Source organism: Euleptes europaea, chromosome 18 (genome assembly GCF_029931775.1).
Source record: "Euleptes europaea isolate rEulEur1 chromosome 18, rEulEur1.hap1, whole genome shotgun sequence".
Classification (NCBI taxonomy): Eukaryota; Metazoa; Chordata; class Lepidosauria; order Squamata; family Sphaerodactylidae; genus Euleptes; species Euleptes europaea.
The window spans coordinates 3,800,967-3,817,506 of record NC_079329.1 but is presented as its reverse complement, the minus strand read 5'-3'; the positions used below and the strand labels follow the sequence as shown (position 1 = coordinate 3,817,506).

Below are 16,540 nucleotides of genomic sequence, written 5' to 3'. Positions count from 1 at the left end.
GCAATTCATTAAGTAAGGGGTGAGAAAAGAAAGTTATTTGGGGGGGGGAACTGGGAGGGATGCATGGACAGGGGCCAGCAAGGAAGGAATAAGGAAGGGGGGGTGAAAAGGACTCCATGGGCAGAGTCTGGAGAGTGCACACACAATTAATTAACTAAGGGTGTGTGAAAGTTTTTTTGGGGGGCAAACGGGGAGGGATGCGTGGAGGGGGGGCAAACAGGGAAGAGGTAAGGAATAAGGAGGAGGGGGTGGAAAGGACCAGGGGAAGAGGGAAGGAGGGGCAGGCCAAGAACAGCTGCTAGATGGCCATCTGTCAGCAATGCTGATTCTGAGACCTTAGGCAGATGACGAGAGGGCGGGCACCTTGGCCATCTTCTGGGCATGGAGTAGGGGTCGCTGGGGACGTGGGGAGGGGAGGCAGTTGTGACTGTCCTGCACCGCGCAGGGGGTTGGACTAGATGACCCCGGCGGTCCCTTCCGAGACTATGACTCCGGGACAGCGACGGGCTAAGGGGGCAATGGGAGGAGAGGCGTTGCGCCGGCGGGGGTGGGCCGGGGCGGCGAAAGGGGGCATGCAAGAGGAGCCGGCTTGTGCATGGGGGAGGGACCCGGGGGAGGGACCCGGGGGGGAAGCCAGGAAGGAACAAAAGGAGGGCGAGGGGGGTGTGGACTGGCGGGGCGGAGAGCTGGGGGGCGCGCCGGGGTCCCCGCGCCGGGGCGGAGGACGCGGCAGGGAGGGATGCCCCGAAGCTGGGCGGGGGGGCAGCCATGGGGGGGGGAGGAAGGAAGGCCGGGGCGAGGGGGGGGGGTCCCTAATCGGGGTCTCACCAGGCTCCGCCGGGCGCGGGGGCAGCGGGCTGCGGGCCCCCCATGGGGGGAGGCGAGGCGAGGCGAGGCCGGCCAGCTGGAGCTGCAAGCGGGCGGCGGGGCGAGTCCGGCGGCCGGAGACGCAGGCCGGGGCGGAGCGAGCTGTCCCCGCCCCACGGCCCCCGCCTCCCCCCCCCCACCCAGCCACCCCCCCCCCACCCAGCCACCCCCCCCCCACCCGGGCGGGCGTCGGGGAAGGCGGGCGGGCGGCCCCGGGCGTCGTGCCGGCCAGCTGGTTGCGCGCAACGCCGGCGCAGCCTCGCCTTTGGGGAGGGCGGCCTGAATCCGGAGTGACTACCCCGCGGGGCACTTGCCCTGGGCCCCCTCCTAGTTTTTGGTTTTACTGACTTTATTGGGGGGGGCACACCAAAAAAAGGGGGGGTGTTGCGGCGATGAATGGTTAATTTTATCCTAGGCTGGTGGCCAAAGGCGCAGCCTTGCCTTTGGGGAGGGCTGGCTTGATCCGGAGTAGCTACCCCCCTAGGCCTGGCTCCGCCTTCTAGTTTCTGTTTCACTTACTTTACTGGGGGGGGGGGCAGACACGCACCAAAAACGGGTGGGGGGGGGCTTTTGCGGCAATGGAAGAATTAATGGTTGATTTTATCCTGTGCCACCATCCACGGTGGCCAAAGGCGCAGCCTTGCCTTTGGGGAGGACTGGCTTAATCCGGAGTAGCTACCCCCCTGGGCCTAGCTCCGCCTTCCAGTTTTTGTTTCACTTACTTTACTGGGGGGGGGCAGACATGCACCAAAAAAAGGGGGGGCTCTTGCGGCAATGGAAGAATTAATGGTTGGTTTTATCCTGTGCCACCACCATCCACGGTGGCCAAAGGCTCAGCTTCGCCTTTGGAGAGGGCTGGTTTAATCCGAAGTAGCTACCCCCCTTTATTGAGGCCCTCCTCAAGAAAGGGCTCCATAAAGCACTGGTTCCCAGCCAGGGGTCCGCGAGAACTAAATTAAGGTCCGCGAAACAAAGTTATAAACCCATAATTAAATTAATATTTTCAATTAAAAGTTCTCTGTTAGAAAATATATATATTCAAATATAATTCTAAGTTTAATGTTTAACTAACAGTTATGATTAAAGTTTATTTTCAAATTCCCAGAATTTTTATTTTGAACCTTGGGGTCCCTGCACCGAACAAAAAAGTCCTAGTGGTCCCTGGTCAAAAAAAGGTTGGGAACCACTGCCATAAAGGAAGCCCCAGCCTTCAATTTGCAAGATCTGAGTAAGGCTGTCAAAGAGAGGACATTTTGGACTTTCATTCATAGGGTTGCCATGAGTCAGAAGCGACTTGACGGCACTTAACACACACACACACACACGGCTACCCCCCTGGGCCTAGCTCCCCCTTCTAGTTTTTGTTTCACTTACTTTACTGGGGGGGGGGCAGACATGCACCCAAAAAAGCGGGGGCTCTTGCGGCAATGGAAGAATTAATGGTTGATTTTATCCTGTGCCACCATCTATGGTGGCCAAAGGCTCAGCTTCGCCTTTGGGGAGGGCTGGCTTAATCCGGAGTGACTACCCCGCTGGGCCTAGCTCCACTTTCTAGTTTTTGTTTTACTTACTTTATTGGAGGGGTGTGTGTGTCTTGCGGCGATTAATTATTGATTTTATTGTGTGCCACCATCTACCTGTTTGGCCACTGTGTGAACAGACTGCTGGACTTGATGGACCTCAGTCTGATCCAGCAGGGCCTTTCTTATGTTATGATATTAGTCACAATGCATACCTGTTCTCTTCAGGATCCGATGAGCATGCCTATTATAGGAGGTGCTGTGGAACACAGACAGGATGGTGCTGCTGCACTCGTCTTGTTTGGGGGCTTCCTAGAGGCACCTAGTTGGCCACTGTGTGACTAAACTGCTGGACTTGATAGGCCTGGGTCTGATCCAGCAGGACCTTTCTTATGATCTGTACAGTGGCCAACAGGCCTGGGGAATGATGTCCTGATGTCCTGTCACATGAACGCACGAAGCTGCCTTACACTGAATCAGACTCTTGGTCCATCCAAGTCAGTATTGTCTACTCAGACCGGCAGCAGCTCTCCAGGGTCTCTGGCAGAGGTCTTTCACATCTACTTGCCTAGTCTTTTTAACTGGAGATGCCGGGGATTGAACCTGGGACCTTCTGCATGCCAAGCAGGTGTTCTACCACTGAGCCACAGCCCCTGTCCCTTTTCTAGAGGCTTAATACAGGAAAATTGGCATGGAAATTCTCCCCCCTCCCCAAAATAATCCTTTCAAAAACTTTCCATCCATGTCAAGGTTTTTTTGGGGGAAGCTATTTTGGAGTTGAATTAAGAGAGGGCAAAGGCGGAAACGTATTAGGATTTGGGAGGAAGCTATACACACTGTGTTTGTTTTTTTAACCAATTTTATTGTGGTCAGACTTAGAAAATAACTTGGCAAATATTTCCTGAGAGAGATGTTTTGACCCCCATTTGTTTCCCGGTGAGGAAATGAGATGAGGGAGGGTCCCGGGGGGGGGGCTATGAATTGAGGTTGGCTGCTGTCCAAGACAAACACCAAACCAGAAAGGGTTTTTTCAGAGGAAAAGAGTGAATGGGTCTTATAGGTCAGGCTGAAGGACTTCATGTCACATTTGCCCAACTCTAGCAGTCTCTGGCATTGCTGGCTGCCCTAGAAAGTCTTCGACCTGGGCACTCCCTGGTTTCCTGTGGTGCTTTTTTTTCTGCAAAGGTGTACCCGGGTACATCGTCCACCTCTTGCTTGGTATAAAGTCCACACTGACCATTTGCCCTGTTAATTTTTGTGATTTCCTCCCCTTTATTTCCTCCCTCCTGTCCCAGGATCCTTTGCTTCCTTGTGCCTTTGGCAGTTTTATTTTCTGCATGTGTTCGCTTTCACCCCTTCTACGTCATTTCCTCGCATAATCTTCTATTCCGTGGCAGAGTTCGTTGTTCTCCTATTTTTATGTCTTTCAGCCATTGTCCTAGAATTCTTCACCGGTATAAAAAAGGCTGTTTCTCAGCAATTCTCCAGCGCTTTCCCTTTAAAGTTGTAGGGGCGGGCGCGTTGGGCCCCTAACCCCCACATTAATGTCTATAGGAAAGCTGTGAGCATGATCACGGTCTGTCCATCTCCCAGTTCGATTCATGTCTTTGGTCTACAACTCCATGCCATAACCTCAACTGGGGTTCTTGGGAACCCAACGCAGAAACACTGAGCAATTCGTAGCCGTTCACCGGTCAAACTGGAAGAGGTGGGAACAAGGGCCACGATTTGTGGCACTGAATCAGAGGCGAAGGTCAGGCAGGGTCTTTGGTTAGGAGAACACTCGAAGGTTACAGATGCGAAGGTCAGGGCGTCAAACCGTGGAAACCGGCAAAGATACGGCGAACTGGTGGGCCGCCATAACTGGTCATAAGGTGGAGTGGTTAAGGTACAGACTAGAGGCCTTCTTTAGCTGGGAAAGAGGTCGAGAACAGTCTAAAGGTTATTTGCACTACCGTCAAAGGTGACCACCCAAGGGTCAACTGTCGCAAAATGCTACCTCAGGGAGCGGACACTGGGTTAGTGATCCTGGGTTCGAAGCCAACGTAACCAGAGAAACCTTGTTACCAACTCGGGCCAGAGTTACCCATAAGCACCACCATAAAGCCACACTGCAGTCCACAGCAACGGGGTAATTATTGCCACAAGGGTTGCAGTACGTGTCACACAGCTGAGGGGTCAAGTCCCCTGGCGACGAATCGCCTCAGCACGCAACGTCAAGAGGGCGCCAAGGTGGCCAGCAAAGAGGTGAAGGCCAGCGCCCGTCGGGAGAGCTCCGCCACGCACTCCCGCATCTCACGGGCGGCAGGAAGCGATGGGTAGCGCAAGGCGGCACCCTTGACCGACAGGACAGCGTCTTTCAGGGCCTGGCACAGGGCACCGCTGGCCGCCCCCACCCTGGCTCGCACGGTGGAGGAGGACGCGAGCCGAGACACGGTGTCCCCCACGAACACCAGTTTGTGCGCCGTGATGATCACGAACTTCCCGTGGGGCACGAAGACTCGGGGGGGCTGGTTGGCACCGGCGCTGGCAAGGAGTGCCTCGATGGCTGAAAGCAGGGTGTTGTAATGGGTTTGACACTGCCCTGTATAGAACTGCAACAACTGGCTGTCCTCCGGGGAAGGCGGCACCTGGGAAGACGAGAGAGATTAGAGGAAAATTGTTCTGTTTAATTAATTTTTTTAATTTTCCAAACAACATAAAACAATACATACAACATAATACTACTTGCAACAAGATCTCCATCAATTAAAATTTGGAGCGACTCCAAGTCGTTGGTTCTTGTAGGTTATCCGGGCTGTGTGACCGTGGTCTTGGTATTTTCTTTCCTGACGTTTCGCCAGCAGCTGTGGCAGGCATCGTCAGAGGAGTAACACTGAAGGACAGTGTCTTCGACAATATTTTGAATGACTCCGAGTCGTTTGATACCTTCTTAAAGGTAAAGGTAGTCCCCTGTGCAAGCACCGGGTCATTCAGGACCCATGGGGTGACGTCACATCCAGACGTTTACTAGGCAGACTATGTTTACGGGGTGGTTTGCCATTGCCTTCCCCAGTCGTCTACACTTTACTCCCAGCAAGCTGGGTACTCATTTTCCCGACCTTGGAAGGATGGGAGGCTGAGTCAACCTTGAGCTGGCTACCTGAACCCGACTTCTGTCGGGATCGAACTCAGGTCGTGAGCAGAGCCTGGACTGCAGTACTGCAGCTTACCGCTCTGTGCCACATCAATCTAAAAAACTCATCCCTAAATCTTAGAAGAAAAATAGGTCTATGACGAAACGAAAGCTATCTAAGCATATGCTGACACCTTCATGCAATCTATTTGAATTACATTGGTTGATTATTATTGTATAATACTAGTATTTTATGCTAAACCTCTCAGCATCATTAGAAAGTAAGTAACACTGCACGTTTATTATTTTTATGTCTAGTAATATAAAATTTTTACCTATCAAAACAAAATTTTCCTGTAGGGCATAAAATATAAACTTCTAAACATTTCTATCTAGTATGTTAGTCTAGACCAGCGGTTCTCAAACTTTCTGAGTCACGGGGCACTTTTCAGGAGAGAAGTTTGTCATGAAGCACTAATTTTCAACTAGTACCTATATACTAAACTGAATGACAGTAGTATTTTTCTTTCCAATCTCTTCATGGAGCATTAGGAGATGTTTCGCGGAGCGCCAAGTGCTCCATGGAGCACAGTTTGGGAACCTCTGCTCTACACTACAATATGGGGAGGGACTGTGGCTCAGTTTGTAGAGCATCTGCTTGGCATGCAGAAGGTCCCAGGTTCAATCCCCAGCACTCATTTTACTGACCTCAGAAGGCTGAGTCAACCTTGAGCCGGCTCCCTGAAACCGGCTTCCGTCGGGATCGAACTCAGGTTGTGAGCAGAGGTCTTGGCTTCAATAGTGCCGCTGACCACTCTGTGCCACGGGGCTCATTTTGTGCCTACTACCCTGAGTCATAATTCCAAAGGTATCCATGGGCCCAAAAATGTCGGGGACCCCTGTTCTAGCTGAATGTTTTGAGCTGTCTCTTGATACCACAAGACAGTCCTGGCACAATTTAGTGGTGGCCTACAGGAAGTCTGAAGCTGTCGTGCCTGAGTAGGGCCATCACCTGAGTAGGGCCATCATCTCTGCCATCACCTGACCTACAACAAGCCTCTTTCTCAGGCTCTAATCTCCCTTTTAGAAAGGCGTTTTTGAAAAAGGGGGAGGCTGCCTCATAGATGCTACCCATCCTCAACGTGGAATATAAGGAAATAAAAGCAGATACCTGTTCTTCAGTCTGAGCTGTGTCACCAGGAAGTGCGGGTCCGGAAGTCCCTTCAGGCGTTGATGCCTTGGGCTGGATTTTATCTGCTCCCTAGGGAGAAAATACCATACGTGTATCAGTGATTTGGGGCAAGGTAAAACCTCGTATGGGGGAAAAGGCAGAGGGAGCATGAAGACTTAGTGGGACTCTAGATATGGGGCTCACCCCATAAACTTCTTGCATATTTCCAGGACTAGAATGTCCCTGGTTTATACAGGATGCAGAATTAAGCACGTACGGCTGAGAGTCTGAGTAAGAAGAGCACAGAAATCTTTTCTTAAAGAACAGAAGAAGAAGTTGCTTTTTATACCCCACTTTTCTCTACCTTTTAACGAGTCTCAAAGCGGCTTGCAATTGCCTTCCCTTCCCCTCCCCACGACAGACACCCAGTGAGGTAGGTGGGGCTGAGAGAGTTCAGAGAGAACTGTGACTGGCCCAAGGTCACCCAGCAGGCTTCACTTGGAGTAGGAAAACCAACCCCGTTCATCAGATTAGAGTCTGCCGCTCATGTGGAGGAGAGGGGAATCAAACCCAGTCCTCCGGATTAGAGTCCGCTGCTCTTTTTTTTTAATATTTTTTTTTATTTTTATAACATAAAACAAAACAAAACAGTTACAATAATAAAAAGAAAATAAAAAAGTATCAATTGTATGTTCTAGTTGATACATTCGTAGTTACAAAGTTCAAAAAACAAAGATACCCTTTTGACCCTCCACCCACCCACTTCGGACCCTCCACCGCTGCTCTTAACCACTACACCACGCTGCTTCTCATAGAGCCTTGTCAGAATTCCCAGGATTCCTAGAAAGGGAAGCCATGTAAGTGGGTTTCCACTAGGAGCCTGGATCCTCATTAGGGTTGCCTGGCAGCCAGCAGGAGGGTGGAGGGCGGCATCACTAGCACAGTGACATCAATTCCAGGGAGTATCTAGAAGTGGCAGCAGTAGCTCAGAACTGCTGGAGACTCTATGGTTTTATCACAGAATTTCTGGGAATTCCTAGAGCTACGACTGCTGCTTCCAGGTATGCCCTGGAAGTGATGTCATCATGCAGAAGATGCCAATTTTTTTTAAATTAATCTTTATTTTAATTTCCCCCCTGCTGTTGCTCCACACGGTGGTGGCGAACGGGAATTTGGGGTGGGGGATCCCCTGCCCCGATTAGGACCCTGGCAGCCCTAATTCTCATAAGCACTGCCATCTGTTTTCTGGTAGACCTCCTCTGATTCTGTAACAACTGCACGACACACAGAAAATCAGCATGTCAGGTTTTTCCCAGCATGGTGGAAACAGCGACAGGAAAAAGTTAATTTCTTGAATTTCTGCCTGCCACACAGCTAAGGATCACTTTCCTTCCTCATTCCGCCTCCATTCCAGCAAAAGCATCACCTGCCTGTCTTATGGAACCTTATACAAACCCTTTGAAATTAAACAAAAGGAGTAAATGTGGGGAATTCCTTTGAAATGTGGTGTTGGAGGAGAGTGTTATGGACACCCTGGACTTCCAAAAAAACAAATCTGTGGGTTATAGATCAAATCAGGCCTGAAATGACCCTAAAATGACTAAGCTGAGGCTATCGTACTTTGGTCACATCACGAGACGACAAGAGCCACAGGAAAGGACAGTCATGCTAGGAAAAGTTGAAGGTAGCAGGAAAAGAGGAAGACCCAACAAGAGATGGACTGACTCTATAAAGGAAGCCACGGCCCTCAATTTGCAAGACCTGAGCAAGGCTGTCAAAGATAGGACGTTTTGGAGGACATTGATTCATAGGGTCGCCATGAGTTGGAAGCGACTTGACCGCACTTAACACACATACATATGTGGGGAAAAGGAACGTTTTGTGAGACTGGCTGGCTATGATGGAAACCCAAAAGAATGCCATCTTGGTTACAGACATGAGCCGAAAGGCAAATTTTGCCAAGAGACTGCTTCCCCTACCTTGAGATGAACATAGTCATATTCCTCTGCCAGGCGGATCCCCTCGTATTCATTGTACCCCTCGTCCCTGACAGACTCCAGCTGGTCCCCTGCTCCAAGACCCCCCAGTCGGGGAGGCGGCGGGGGCAACGGTCGGTCCTGGATGCTGCCCTTCCTGACGATACTTGGCGACGGTGGCGGAGGCTCTATAGAAAGCCGTTCTTCGCTGGGAAGGGCAGGCAATGGACGGCGAGACAGACTCTCGGCAGAGGGCAGACGAGGGCGGGAAGGGGGGCCAGGCTCCCTCAAGCTTAGTCCTTGAAGTGCCCCCTCGAGGGGTGGAGAGCCGGGCGGCAGAAGAGGAACATCATAGATGCCTCCATCTTCCTCTTCCTCCTCTTGTTCTTCCTCCCGCCCCCCTCCCAGCACTTCCTCGGGTGACTCGTACAAGTTCAGCAGTGCCGAGGCTCGCCGCAAGTTGGACGGGGTGGCGTAGACAAGGGGCCTCTCCGAGCCTCCCTCTTCCTCCTCTTCTTCCTCCTCTAGACCAGAGGGCTTCTTGAAGGCAAGCGGCACGTCATAGGGGTCATCAGAGGGCGGGGGGAGAGTGGGCTGGGGGGCCACGCGGGCTACCTTCTTGGGACATGGGGAAGGCGAGTCGTAGGTGTCCGCTGGAGGGTCCCGGAGCAAAGATGAGGGGACGTCATAAACCTGCAAGTGGGCAAAACAGTGAATGGAGAAAAGATAGAGTGAGAAAACAGACGCTCGGAAGAAGAAGAGTTGGTTTTTATATGCCGACTTTCTGTACCACTTACAAACATACATTCTGTCTTTAGAAGCCTTATTGTTGAGACCCGTTCAGAGATTTTCCAATTTCACAACCTGGTTTGGCCCCAAGACCAAACAAGGTCTCCAGGAAAGGAAATTCCTAAAGATGGGGAAGGGCTGTGGCTCAGTGGTAGAGCATCTGCTTGGCATGCAGAAGGTCCCAGGTTCAATCCCCGGCATCTCCAGTTGAAAGGACCAGGCAAGTAGGGCATGTGAAAGACCTCTTCCTGAGACCCTGGAGAGCCGCTGCTGGTCTGAGTAGACAATACTGACTTGGATGGACCAAGAGTCTGAGTCAGTAGAAGGCAGCTTCATGTGTTCACCATCCAATTTAGGATTACAGGTACAGGAATCAATTGTTGGAATTGTTTTTTTAAACATCAAAATGTTCCCGTCTGCAGAAAGCTAGCATATTGGGAAGAGGGTTCTAGGCCTAACTGTCTTCCTTCTCTGCTGGATCTCTGCTTATGGGTGGGGTTTTATTTTTAACATGAGAACCCACTGACAACTTTTAACCCCTATATTTAGTCCGAAAGGGCACAATGCTGTGAGATTCATTTGCCGATTATTGCAAACTCCTCCCTGCAGCCGCTTCCCACCACGTTCTCATCCATCTAGGGCAACCCTTCATCTCCACTGCAGAATCAAGCAAAGGCCACAGATTTGGTTCAGAGACAGCCGTCTCCACATTTGGGGCTGGATACAGTTACCCTCGGAGACCAGGATGGCCGCAGCTGTTTCCAGCAACAGACAGTTCCAGCTGTCCGCTCCCAAGGAGGGGTGCGTCGGGAAAGAGTTGCCATAAACGGCGGCACCACCGCTATGTAAACCTCACGCATCCCGTCTGGCTTGGGACAGAAACAGAAGGCCACAGTGAAAAAAGGTAAACCGAGAGCAGGAGGACTTGGATTTTAGAACAGACCCAAAGCAAGCTCAACACGTGAACACTTGAAACTGCCTTCTACTGAATCAGACCCTTGGTCCATCAAAGTCAGTAATGTCTACTCAGACTGGCAGCGGCTCTCCAGGGTCTCAGGCAGGGGTCTTTCACCTCACCTACTTACCTAGTCCCTTTAACTGGAGATGCCGGGGATTGAACCTGGGACCTTCTGCATGCCAAGCAGATGCTCTACCACTGAGCCACAGCCCCACCTGTGGTACTGGCAGTTCAGCTGGAACCCAGGCCTCACCAGTGGGCCTGTGGGCAAGCATTTTGGTTGCTGCTGGCCCGGGTCTGGGCTGAGCGTACCCAGTGGCACTGCCAACACCCTCAGGCACCACTCGGCTGAGCAGGCTTCTGGCTGCCAACAGCCCTTCCATACAGTGGCTGACCTGGGATCTTCCCTGGTAATATAAAGATCCAGTCCACACTTGCAGGGAAGCACAGGAGACAAAACGGATCAGATTTGGAAGGATATTCTATAAGCCGCTCAGGGAGGGGCCCTGGGTCAGGGGCAGAGCCTCTGCTTGGCAGGCAGAAGGTCCCAGGTTCAATCCCCAGCATCTCCAGTTAAAAGGACCAGGTAGGAGGAGATGTGAAAGACCTCTGCCTGTGACCTTGGACAGCAGCTGCCAGTCTGAGTAGACAATACTAATCTTGATGGACCAAGGGACTGATTCCGTAGAAGGCAGCTTCATGTGTGTTCAATCCCCAGCATCTCCAGTTCAAAGGCCCAGATAGTAGGTGATGTGAAAGATCCTGGAGAGTGGCTGCCAGTCTGAGTAGACGATACTGACTTTGATGGGCCATAATTCAGGATAGACAGCTTTTTGTGCCCAATGGGCACAATTACAAAGAATTAAGGGGTGAACATGCAGAAATTACCTTTGTCCCCACCCACCTCACCCTGGGACATACATAAAACATGAAAGCCCTTCTTTCAGGGCTGCTTTGGCCTTCTCTAAATCTTAACACCATCACAGACTCTGCTATAACACAGCGACCACTCTCTTACCTCTTTAAGTTTCACCTTATGATCCCCAAATAAGCACTAACCTCTGTAGGGCCGTCTCTTCTGATACCGCGGGGGACCCTGTAGATCCCTTCAGGGGGTAGAGGGCAAGGCCGAGCAGGCGGGGGCACCTCATAGACCTGCGGGAGGGAGAAGAGCGAAATCAAGGCTGGGATGGAGGGATTCTCCCAGAGGAAGCAGTAGGGATGCAAAGTAAGAGCGTGAAGCATTTGGCAGTGGTGCAGGAATACTTTCACAAGCTCTCCTTCTTTGGGCAGTATTTTGAAAATGCTCTCAATGGAAGGATATTTCAAGTGCTGAGGTTCAGCTAGGATTGCTCACTCCAGGTTAGGAAATTCCTGGAGATTTGGGCATGGACCCTAGGGTGGGTGGAGTTTGGAGAGGGACCACAGTGGGGTATAAACGCCAGAGTCCATCCTCCCAAATAGCTATCTTCTTCAGGTGAACTGATGTCTGTAGCCTGAAGATCATTTGTAATTCTGGAGGGTCTCCAGGCCCCACTAGGTGCAGCCACCCTAACCCTTCCCCAGAAAGAAGTCCAGCTCCAAAACTCTTTAAAACGATCCCTTTGACCACATCTATCAGAGCCCTTTCTCACACCTGGTTGGTAATAAGGACATTCTGCAGATGCCTTATTTTTGTTTGTTTTGGGGTGACATTCCTCCCCAACTGTACTTTTGGGGGCAGAACACATAGAAAAGCGGCTCCGCTTTACTGCTTTCACTCCCCCCTCCCCGGTAAACAAAAAGTTCTCAGTGTATAAAATAACACCCCCAAAATCAACTGATTTTTGCCACGGGGCAGTGTTTTACCCTAGAGAATATAAATGTACCGAGCTTTTAAATAATAATAATAAAAATAAATGACCTCGTGCATTTTTTCCAGAAAACACGAGCGCGCACGAAGCCCTGTGAAATGCTCATGAGCGATATAGCACGTCCCTTATTTCACAGACAAATGACCAGGTTGCATTCTGCAGAACCAATGTAAGTTATTCAGTATGCAAAAGCCGGCGAGGGAAATCGAAGCAAAATAAAATCCCACCTCATCTGCAAGTGTTGAAATCAGCCGCGGAAGATGTCAACGAGCTGATCTGGGTCACAGAAAAAATTTGTTGGGTTTTGTGTGCGTGCGGGACATGTTTCTACCCTGCGATGCACTGGAATTTGGCTTAGGGTCGTGAACACACTCCAAATATAATTTGTGTGTTTTAATACTGTTGTCATAGTAAATAAAGATGATGATGATGAAGAGTTGGTTTTTATATGCTGACTTTCTCTACCACTTAAGGAAGAAACAAACCGGCTTACAATCACCTTCCCTTCCCCTCCCCACAACAAGACACTGTGTGAGGTAGATGAGGCTGAGAGAGCTCTAAGAGAGATGTGACTACCCAAGGTCACCCAGCTGGTTTCATGTGGAGGAGTGGGGAAACCAACCTGGTTCACCAGATAAGTGTCCATCGCTCATGTGAAGGAGTGGGGAATCAAACCCGGTTCTCCACATTTGAGTCCAAACCACTGCTTTTAACCACTACACCACAGATCCTTCAATATTTATTTCATTAAAGGAGGGGGTGTTTCCGCGGGTGGGAGGGTCGGTGCTATAGGGGTGTGGTTAAAGGGAAAAGGGCGGGGCTAGAAGACCAGAATTAAAGGCAAGAGATGCTTTGCAACTAGTGAACTTCTGTTCACAGGTTCCAAAATTCTCAGCTTTGAATGTGGTATTTTGGATTATTCTGGTATTATCAGGATCAGTGTCGGGAGGGGGTTGCATTGTCCAAAGTCTTTCCTCACTTCCTGCTCTTCTTGACGCGGCCCCCTTCTTCTGAGCTCATCCTGGGTCGCTTCGAACGCCGTTCCTGCTAGAGCCGCCGCCTCCTTCCTGGGGACTTGGTAGACGTCGCCTGGGGTGTGCTTTCTGCGAGGGGCCGGCCCTGGAGATCCTGGCTCGGGCAGGACTTTCACCCTGTTGGCGGGCACGATGCCCTGCTGGCCGTGGAGGGAACAGAGGTGCCACCCCTCCAAGCCCGGAGCCTCCGGCTGCAGCAGAACCATCAGGTCCCCTTTGCGGAAAGAAAGTTCATCCAGGCACTCAGCGGTGTTGTCGTAAAGAGCTCGGCAGAGCTGAGCCTGAGGGGGGAAGAGACGGAAAGAAGGTTAGGAAATAGGGGCCTCTAGGTCAGGGGCCGTGGCTCAGTGGTAGAGCATTTGCTTGGCATGCAGAAGGTCCCAGGTTCAATCCCCAGTGGCATCTCCATTTAAAGGGCCTAGGCAAGTAGGTGATGTGAAAGACCTCTGCCTGAGACCATGGAGAGCTGCTGCTGGTTGGAGTAGACAGTACTGACTCTGAAGAACCAAGGATCTGGTTCAGCAGAAGGCAGCTTCATGTATTCAAGACTGGAATTTTGGGGAGGGGCCGTGGCTCAGTGGTAGAGCATCTGCTTGGCATGCAGAAGGTCCCAGGTTCAATCCCCAGTGGCATCTCCAGTTAAAGGGTTGAGGCAAGTAGGTGATGTGAAAGACCTCTGCCTGAGACCTTGGAGAGCTGCTGCCGGTCTGAGTAGACAATACTGACTTTGATGGACCAAGGGCCTGATTCAGTCTAAGGCACCTTCGTGTGTTCATGTGTTCAACCTTTCCGACCCCGCAGGCACTTTGGAGCTCTGACACCAGGTGGCGGGCACAACCACAAAATGGCTGCCACAGGAGATGGCGGAAACCACAAAATGGCTGCCAATGGAGGCAGAGAGAACCGCAAAGTGTCAGGGAGCTAGGTTATGCATGAATCCAAATAGTGACTGTTCAACATGTCACGCAGAAGCTCTGTTTAACAGGATGCCTTTTAATCTTTACAGCCAATCAGGGGAGGGGCCGTGGCTCGGTGGTAGAGCCTCAGCTTGGCATGCAGAAGGTCCCAGGATCAATCCTCGGCATCTCCAGTTAAAGGGACCAGGCAAGCAGGTGATGTGAAAGACCTCAGCCTGAGACCCTGGAGAGCCGCTGCCGGTCTGAGTAGACAATACTGACTTTGATGGGCCAGGGGTATATGGCAGCTTCTTGTGGTCAAGTATTCCATTATCTCCAGTGGCCAATCAGAAGCCCTGCTAGGCAAAAGCCCCGCCTGGCCCCACCCACTTTCTAAAAAACACTTGGTCCCATGAAACATATGAGCTGCCTTATACTGAATACTGGAGAAAGCACTCAGCTGAGGGTCACCCCCTCACTGTTCTACAGCCAAGCGCCCCCCACCCACCCACCCAAGTCTCTGCCGGTCTCTTCGCCAGCTGCCTCCCCTGCATTTCACTTCTCAGCATCTGTTCCTGGTCTCTGGCACTTTCCATTTCGCCATCCAAATCCTTCTAAGTCTCACACCACCATCTGTTTCCCTCCGAGTCATAGTGCCTAATGGGCCCCCCACACCATTTGATAGCCAGGCAAAGAGACACACATTACAGAGATTCAGGAAGGTGATATTCATTGCTTCTCCCCACCCTGTTTCCCCCACCCTGAGGTTTCTCTCTGGGAAGATCTAAACTGCATGAGTGACATTTAAGGAACCGGGAGGTGTCAGCCCCTCTTGGTACTTGTTTAAGAATTTGAGGCCATTTTACAAGTTCAGAAAAAGCCATTTTTTTCTTTCCTTGCTAGCACCACACCATATAAAAATGCAGGGCTTGTATAAGAATGTAAGAAAAACCCTGCTGGATCAGACCCAGGCCCATCAAGTCCAGCAGTCCGTTCACACAGTGGCCAACGCGGTGCCTCTAGGAAGCCCACAAGCAAGACGACTGCAGCAGCACCGTCCTGCCTGTGTTCCACAGCACCTAATACAATAGGCATGCTCCTCTGATCCTGGAGAGAATAGGTGTGCATCATGACCAGTATCCATTTTTAGTAGCAATTGTGGATGTTTGTTTGTTGCCTCATGTGAAAACTCCCTGCACATAGAATGTAGTGTGTCAGGGAGAAAGGCCGGGCTCCATCACTTCTGCCTTACCTGTGACATGTTTTACAGGCATGGAAGCACTCAGTTATGCAGTCCCCCTATCTGCTTTCTGAAGTGCTGCTGCCTCCCTGGCTATACCAAGTTGTTTTGCTGGCCAGACTTTCTCATAAAGCGCTATTGTATGACCGAAATTTCCCCAGAAATACCTGGGAAGAGGTCTCTCTTGCCAAGAGCGCCCAAGCAGCATGGGGCAGAAGGAGAAGAGTTGGTTTTTTATATGCCGACTTTACCATTTAAGGGAGAACTAAACCGGTTTACAATCACCTTCCCTTCCCCTCCCCACAACAGACACCCTGCGAGGCAGGTGGGGCTCAGAGAGCTCTAAGAGAGCTGTGACTAGCCCAAGGTCACCCAGCAGGCTTCATGGGGAGGAGTGAGGAAACCAACCCGGTTCACCAGATTAGCCTCCGCCACCGCCACTCATGTGGAGGAGTGGGGAATCAAACCCGGTTCTCCAGATCAGAGTCCACCGCTCCAAACCACCGCTTTTAACCACTACACCATGACAGGGACAACCAAATCCTTCAATATTTGGAAAAAGGAGTGCTCCCCCTCCCAGAAAAACATAGAATTTGGCTGTCCCCATCCTGAGGATGGAAACATTTATGAAGATGGATATATACTTGTGCCACACAAATTAACCCCTCCCAAGTATCCAAACCTTTGGGCAATGAAGGCCTTTGGGATTAGGGTGCATATGGAGAGTTATAACACTACATACAAAGAACATTTGCGCACCTTCATTATAATTCTTGACAAAATTCAGAAGGGAAGTGCAACATTAATATGTGGAATTGCAGCGTTCCAAAAATATTACCTTCTCTATGAAGTGACAAACTCCCTTAAAATTAAAATCTGGTACAACTGCCAAGGGCTGGATCAGGGCCATTCACTGTTACCTAAACTACCCCCGCTATATTTTTCAAACTACCCCTGCTACATTTGTTTAAATAAACTTTACTTCTTCCATTGTTATTTTGTTTGAGTCTAACTAGCCCAGGATGGTAAAATAACCCAAATAAAATATGCTTAACTTTTCGACAAACTGAGTTGACCTTTGTAGTCCATCACCAAATGCTTATAAAACCTCCCATGACGAC

General features: G+C 50.8%; 1 protein-coding gene across 1 annotated transcript; it reads right to left on the bottom strand.

Moving 5' to 3' along the window:
* Positions 1-4,593: 4,593 nt before the first annotated feature.
* On the bottom strand, positions 4,594-15,440 carry EFS (embryonal Fyn-associated substrate). Its single transcript, XM_056863667.1, has 6 exons — positions 15,432-15,440; positions 13,229-13,564; positions 11,456-11,551; positions 8,653-9,342; positions 6,674-6,763; positions 4,594-5,017 (listed from the first exon to the last, which is right to left on the bottom strand). The coding sequence occupies exons 1-6, from the start codon at positions 15,438-15,440 to the stop codon at positions 4,604-4,606; spliced, it is 1,635 nt and encodes a 544-aa protein (XP_056719645.1). The 3' UTR covers positions 4,594-4,603.
* Between the last annotated feature and the right edge of the window lie 1,100 nt (positions 15,441-16,540).

What these genes read in the sequence shown, in the direction of transcription:
- EFS (XM_056863667.1), bottom strand. An exon ending in CGCGTCAAGAAGAGCAGGAA is followed by an intron (nt 11,552 to 13,228) that starts GTGAGGAAAGAC and finishes TCCCTCCCGCAG; the next exon opens with GTCTATGAGGTGCCCCCGCC. An exon ending in ATGACTATGTTCATCTCAAG is followed by an intron (nt 6,764 to 8,652) that starts GTAGGGGAAGCA and finishes TTTTCTCCCTAG; the next exon opens with GGAGCAGATAAAATCCAGCC.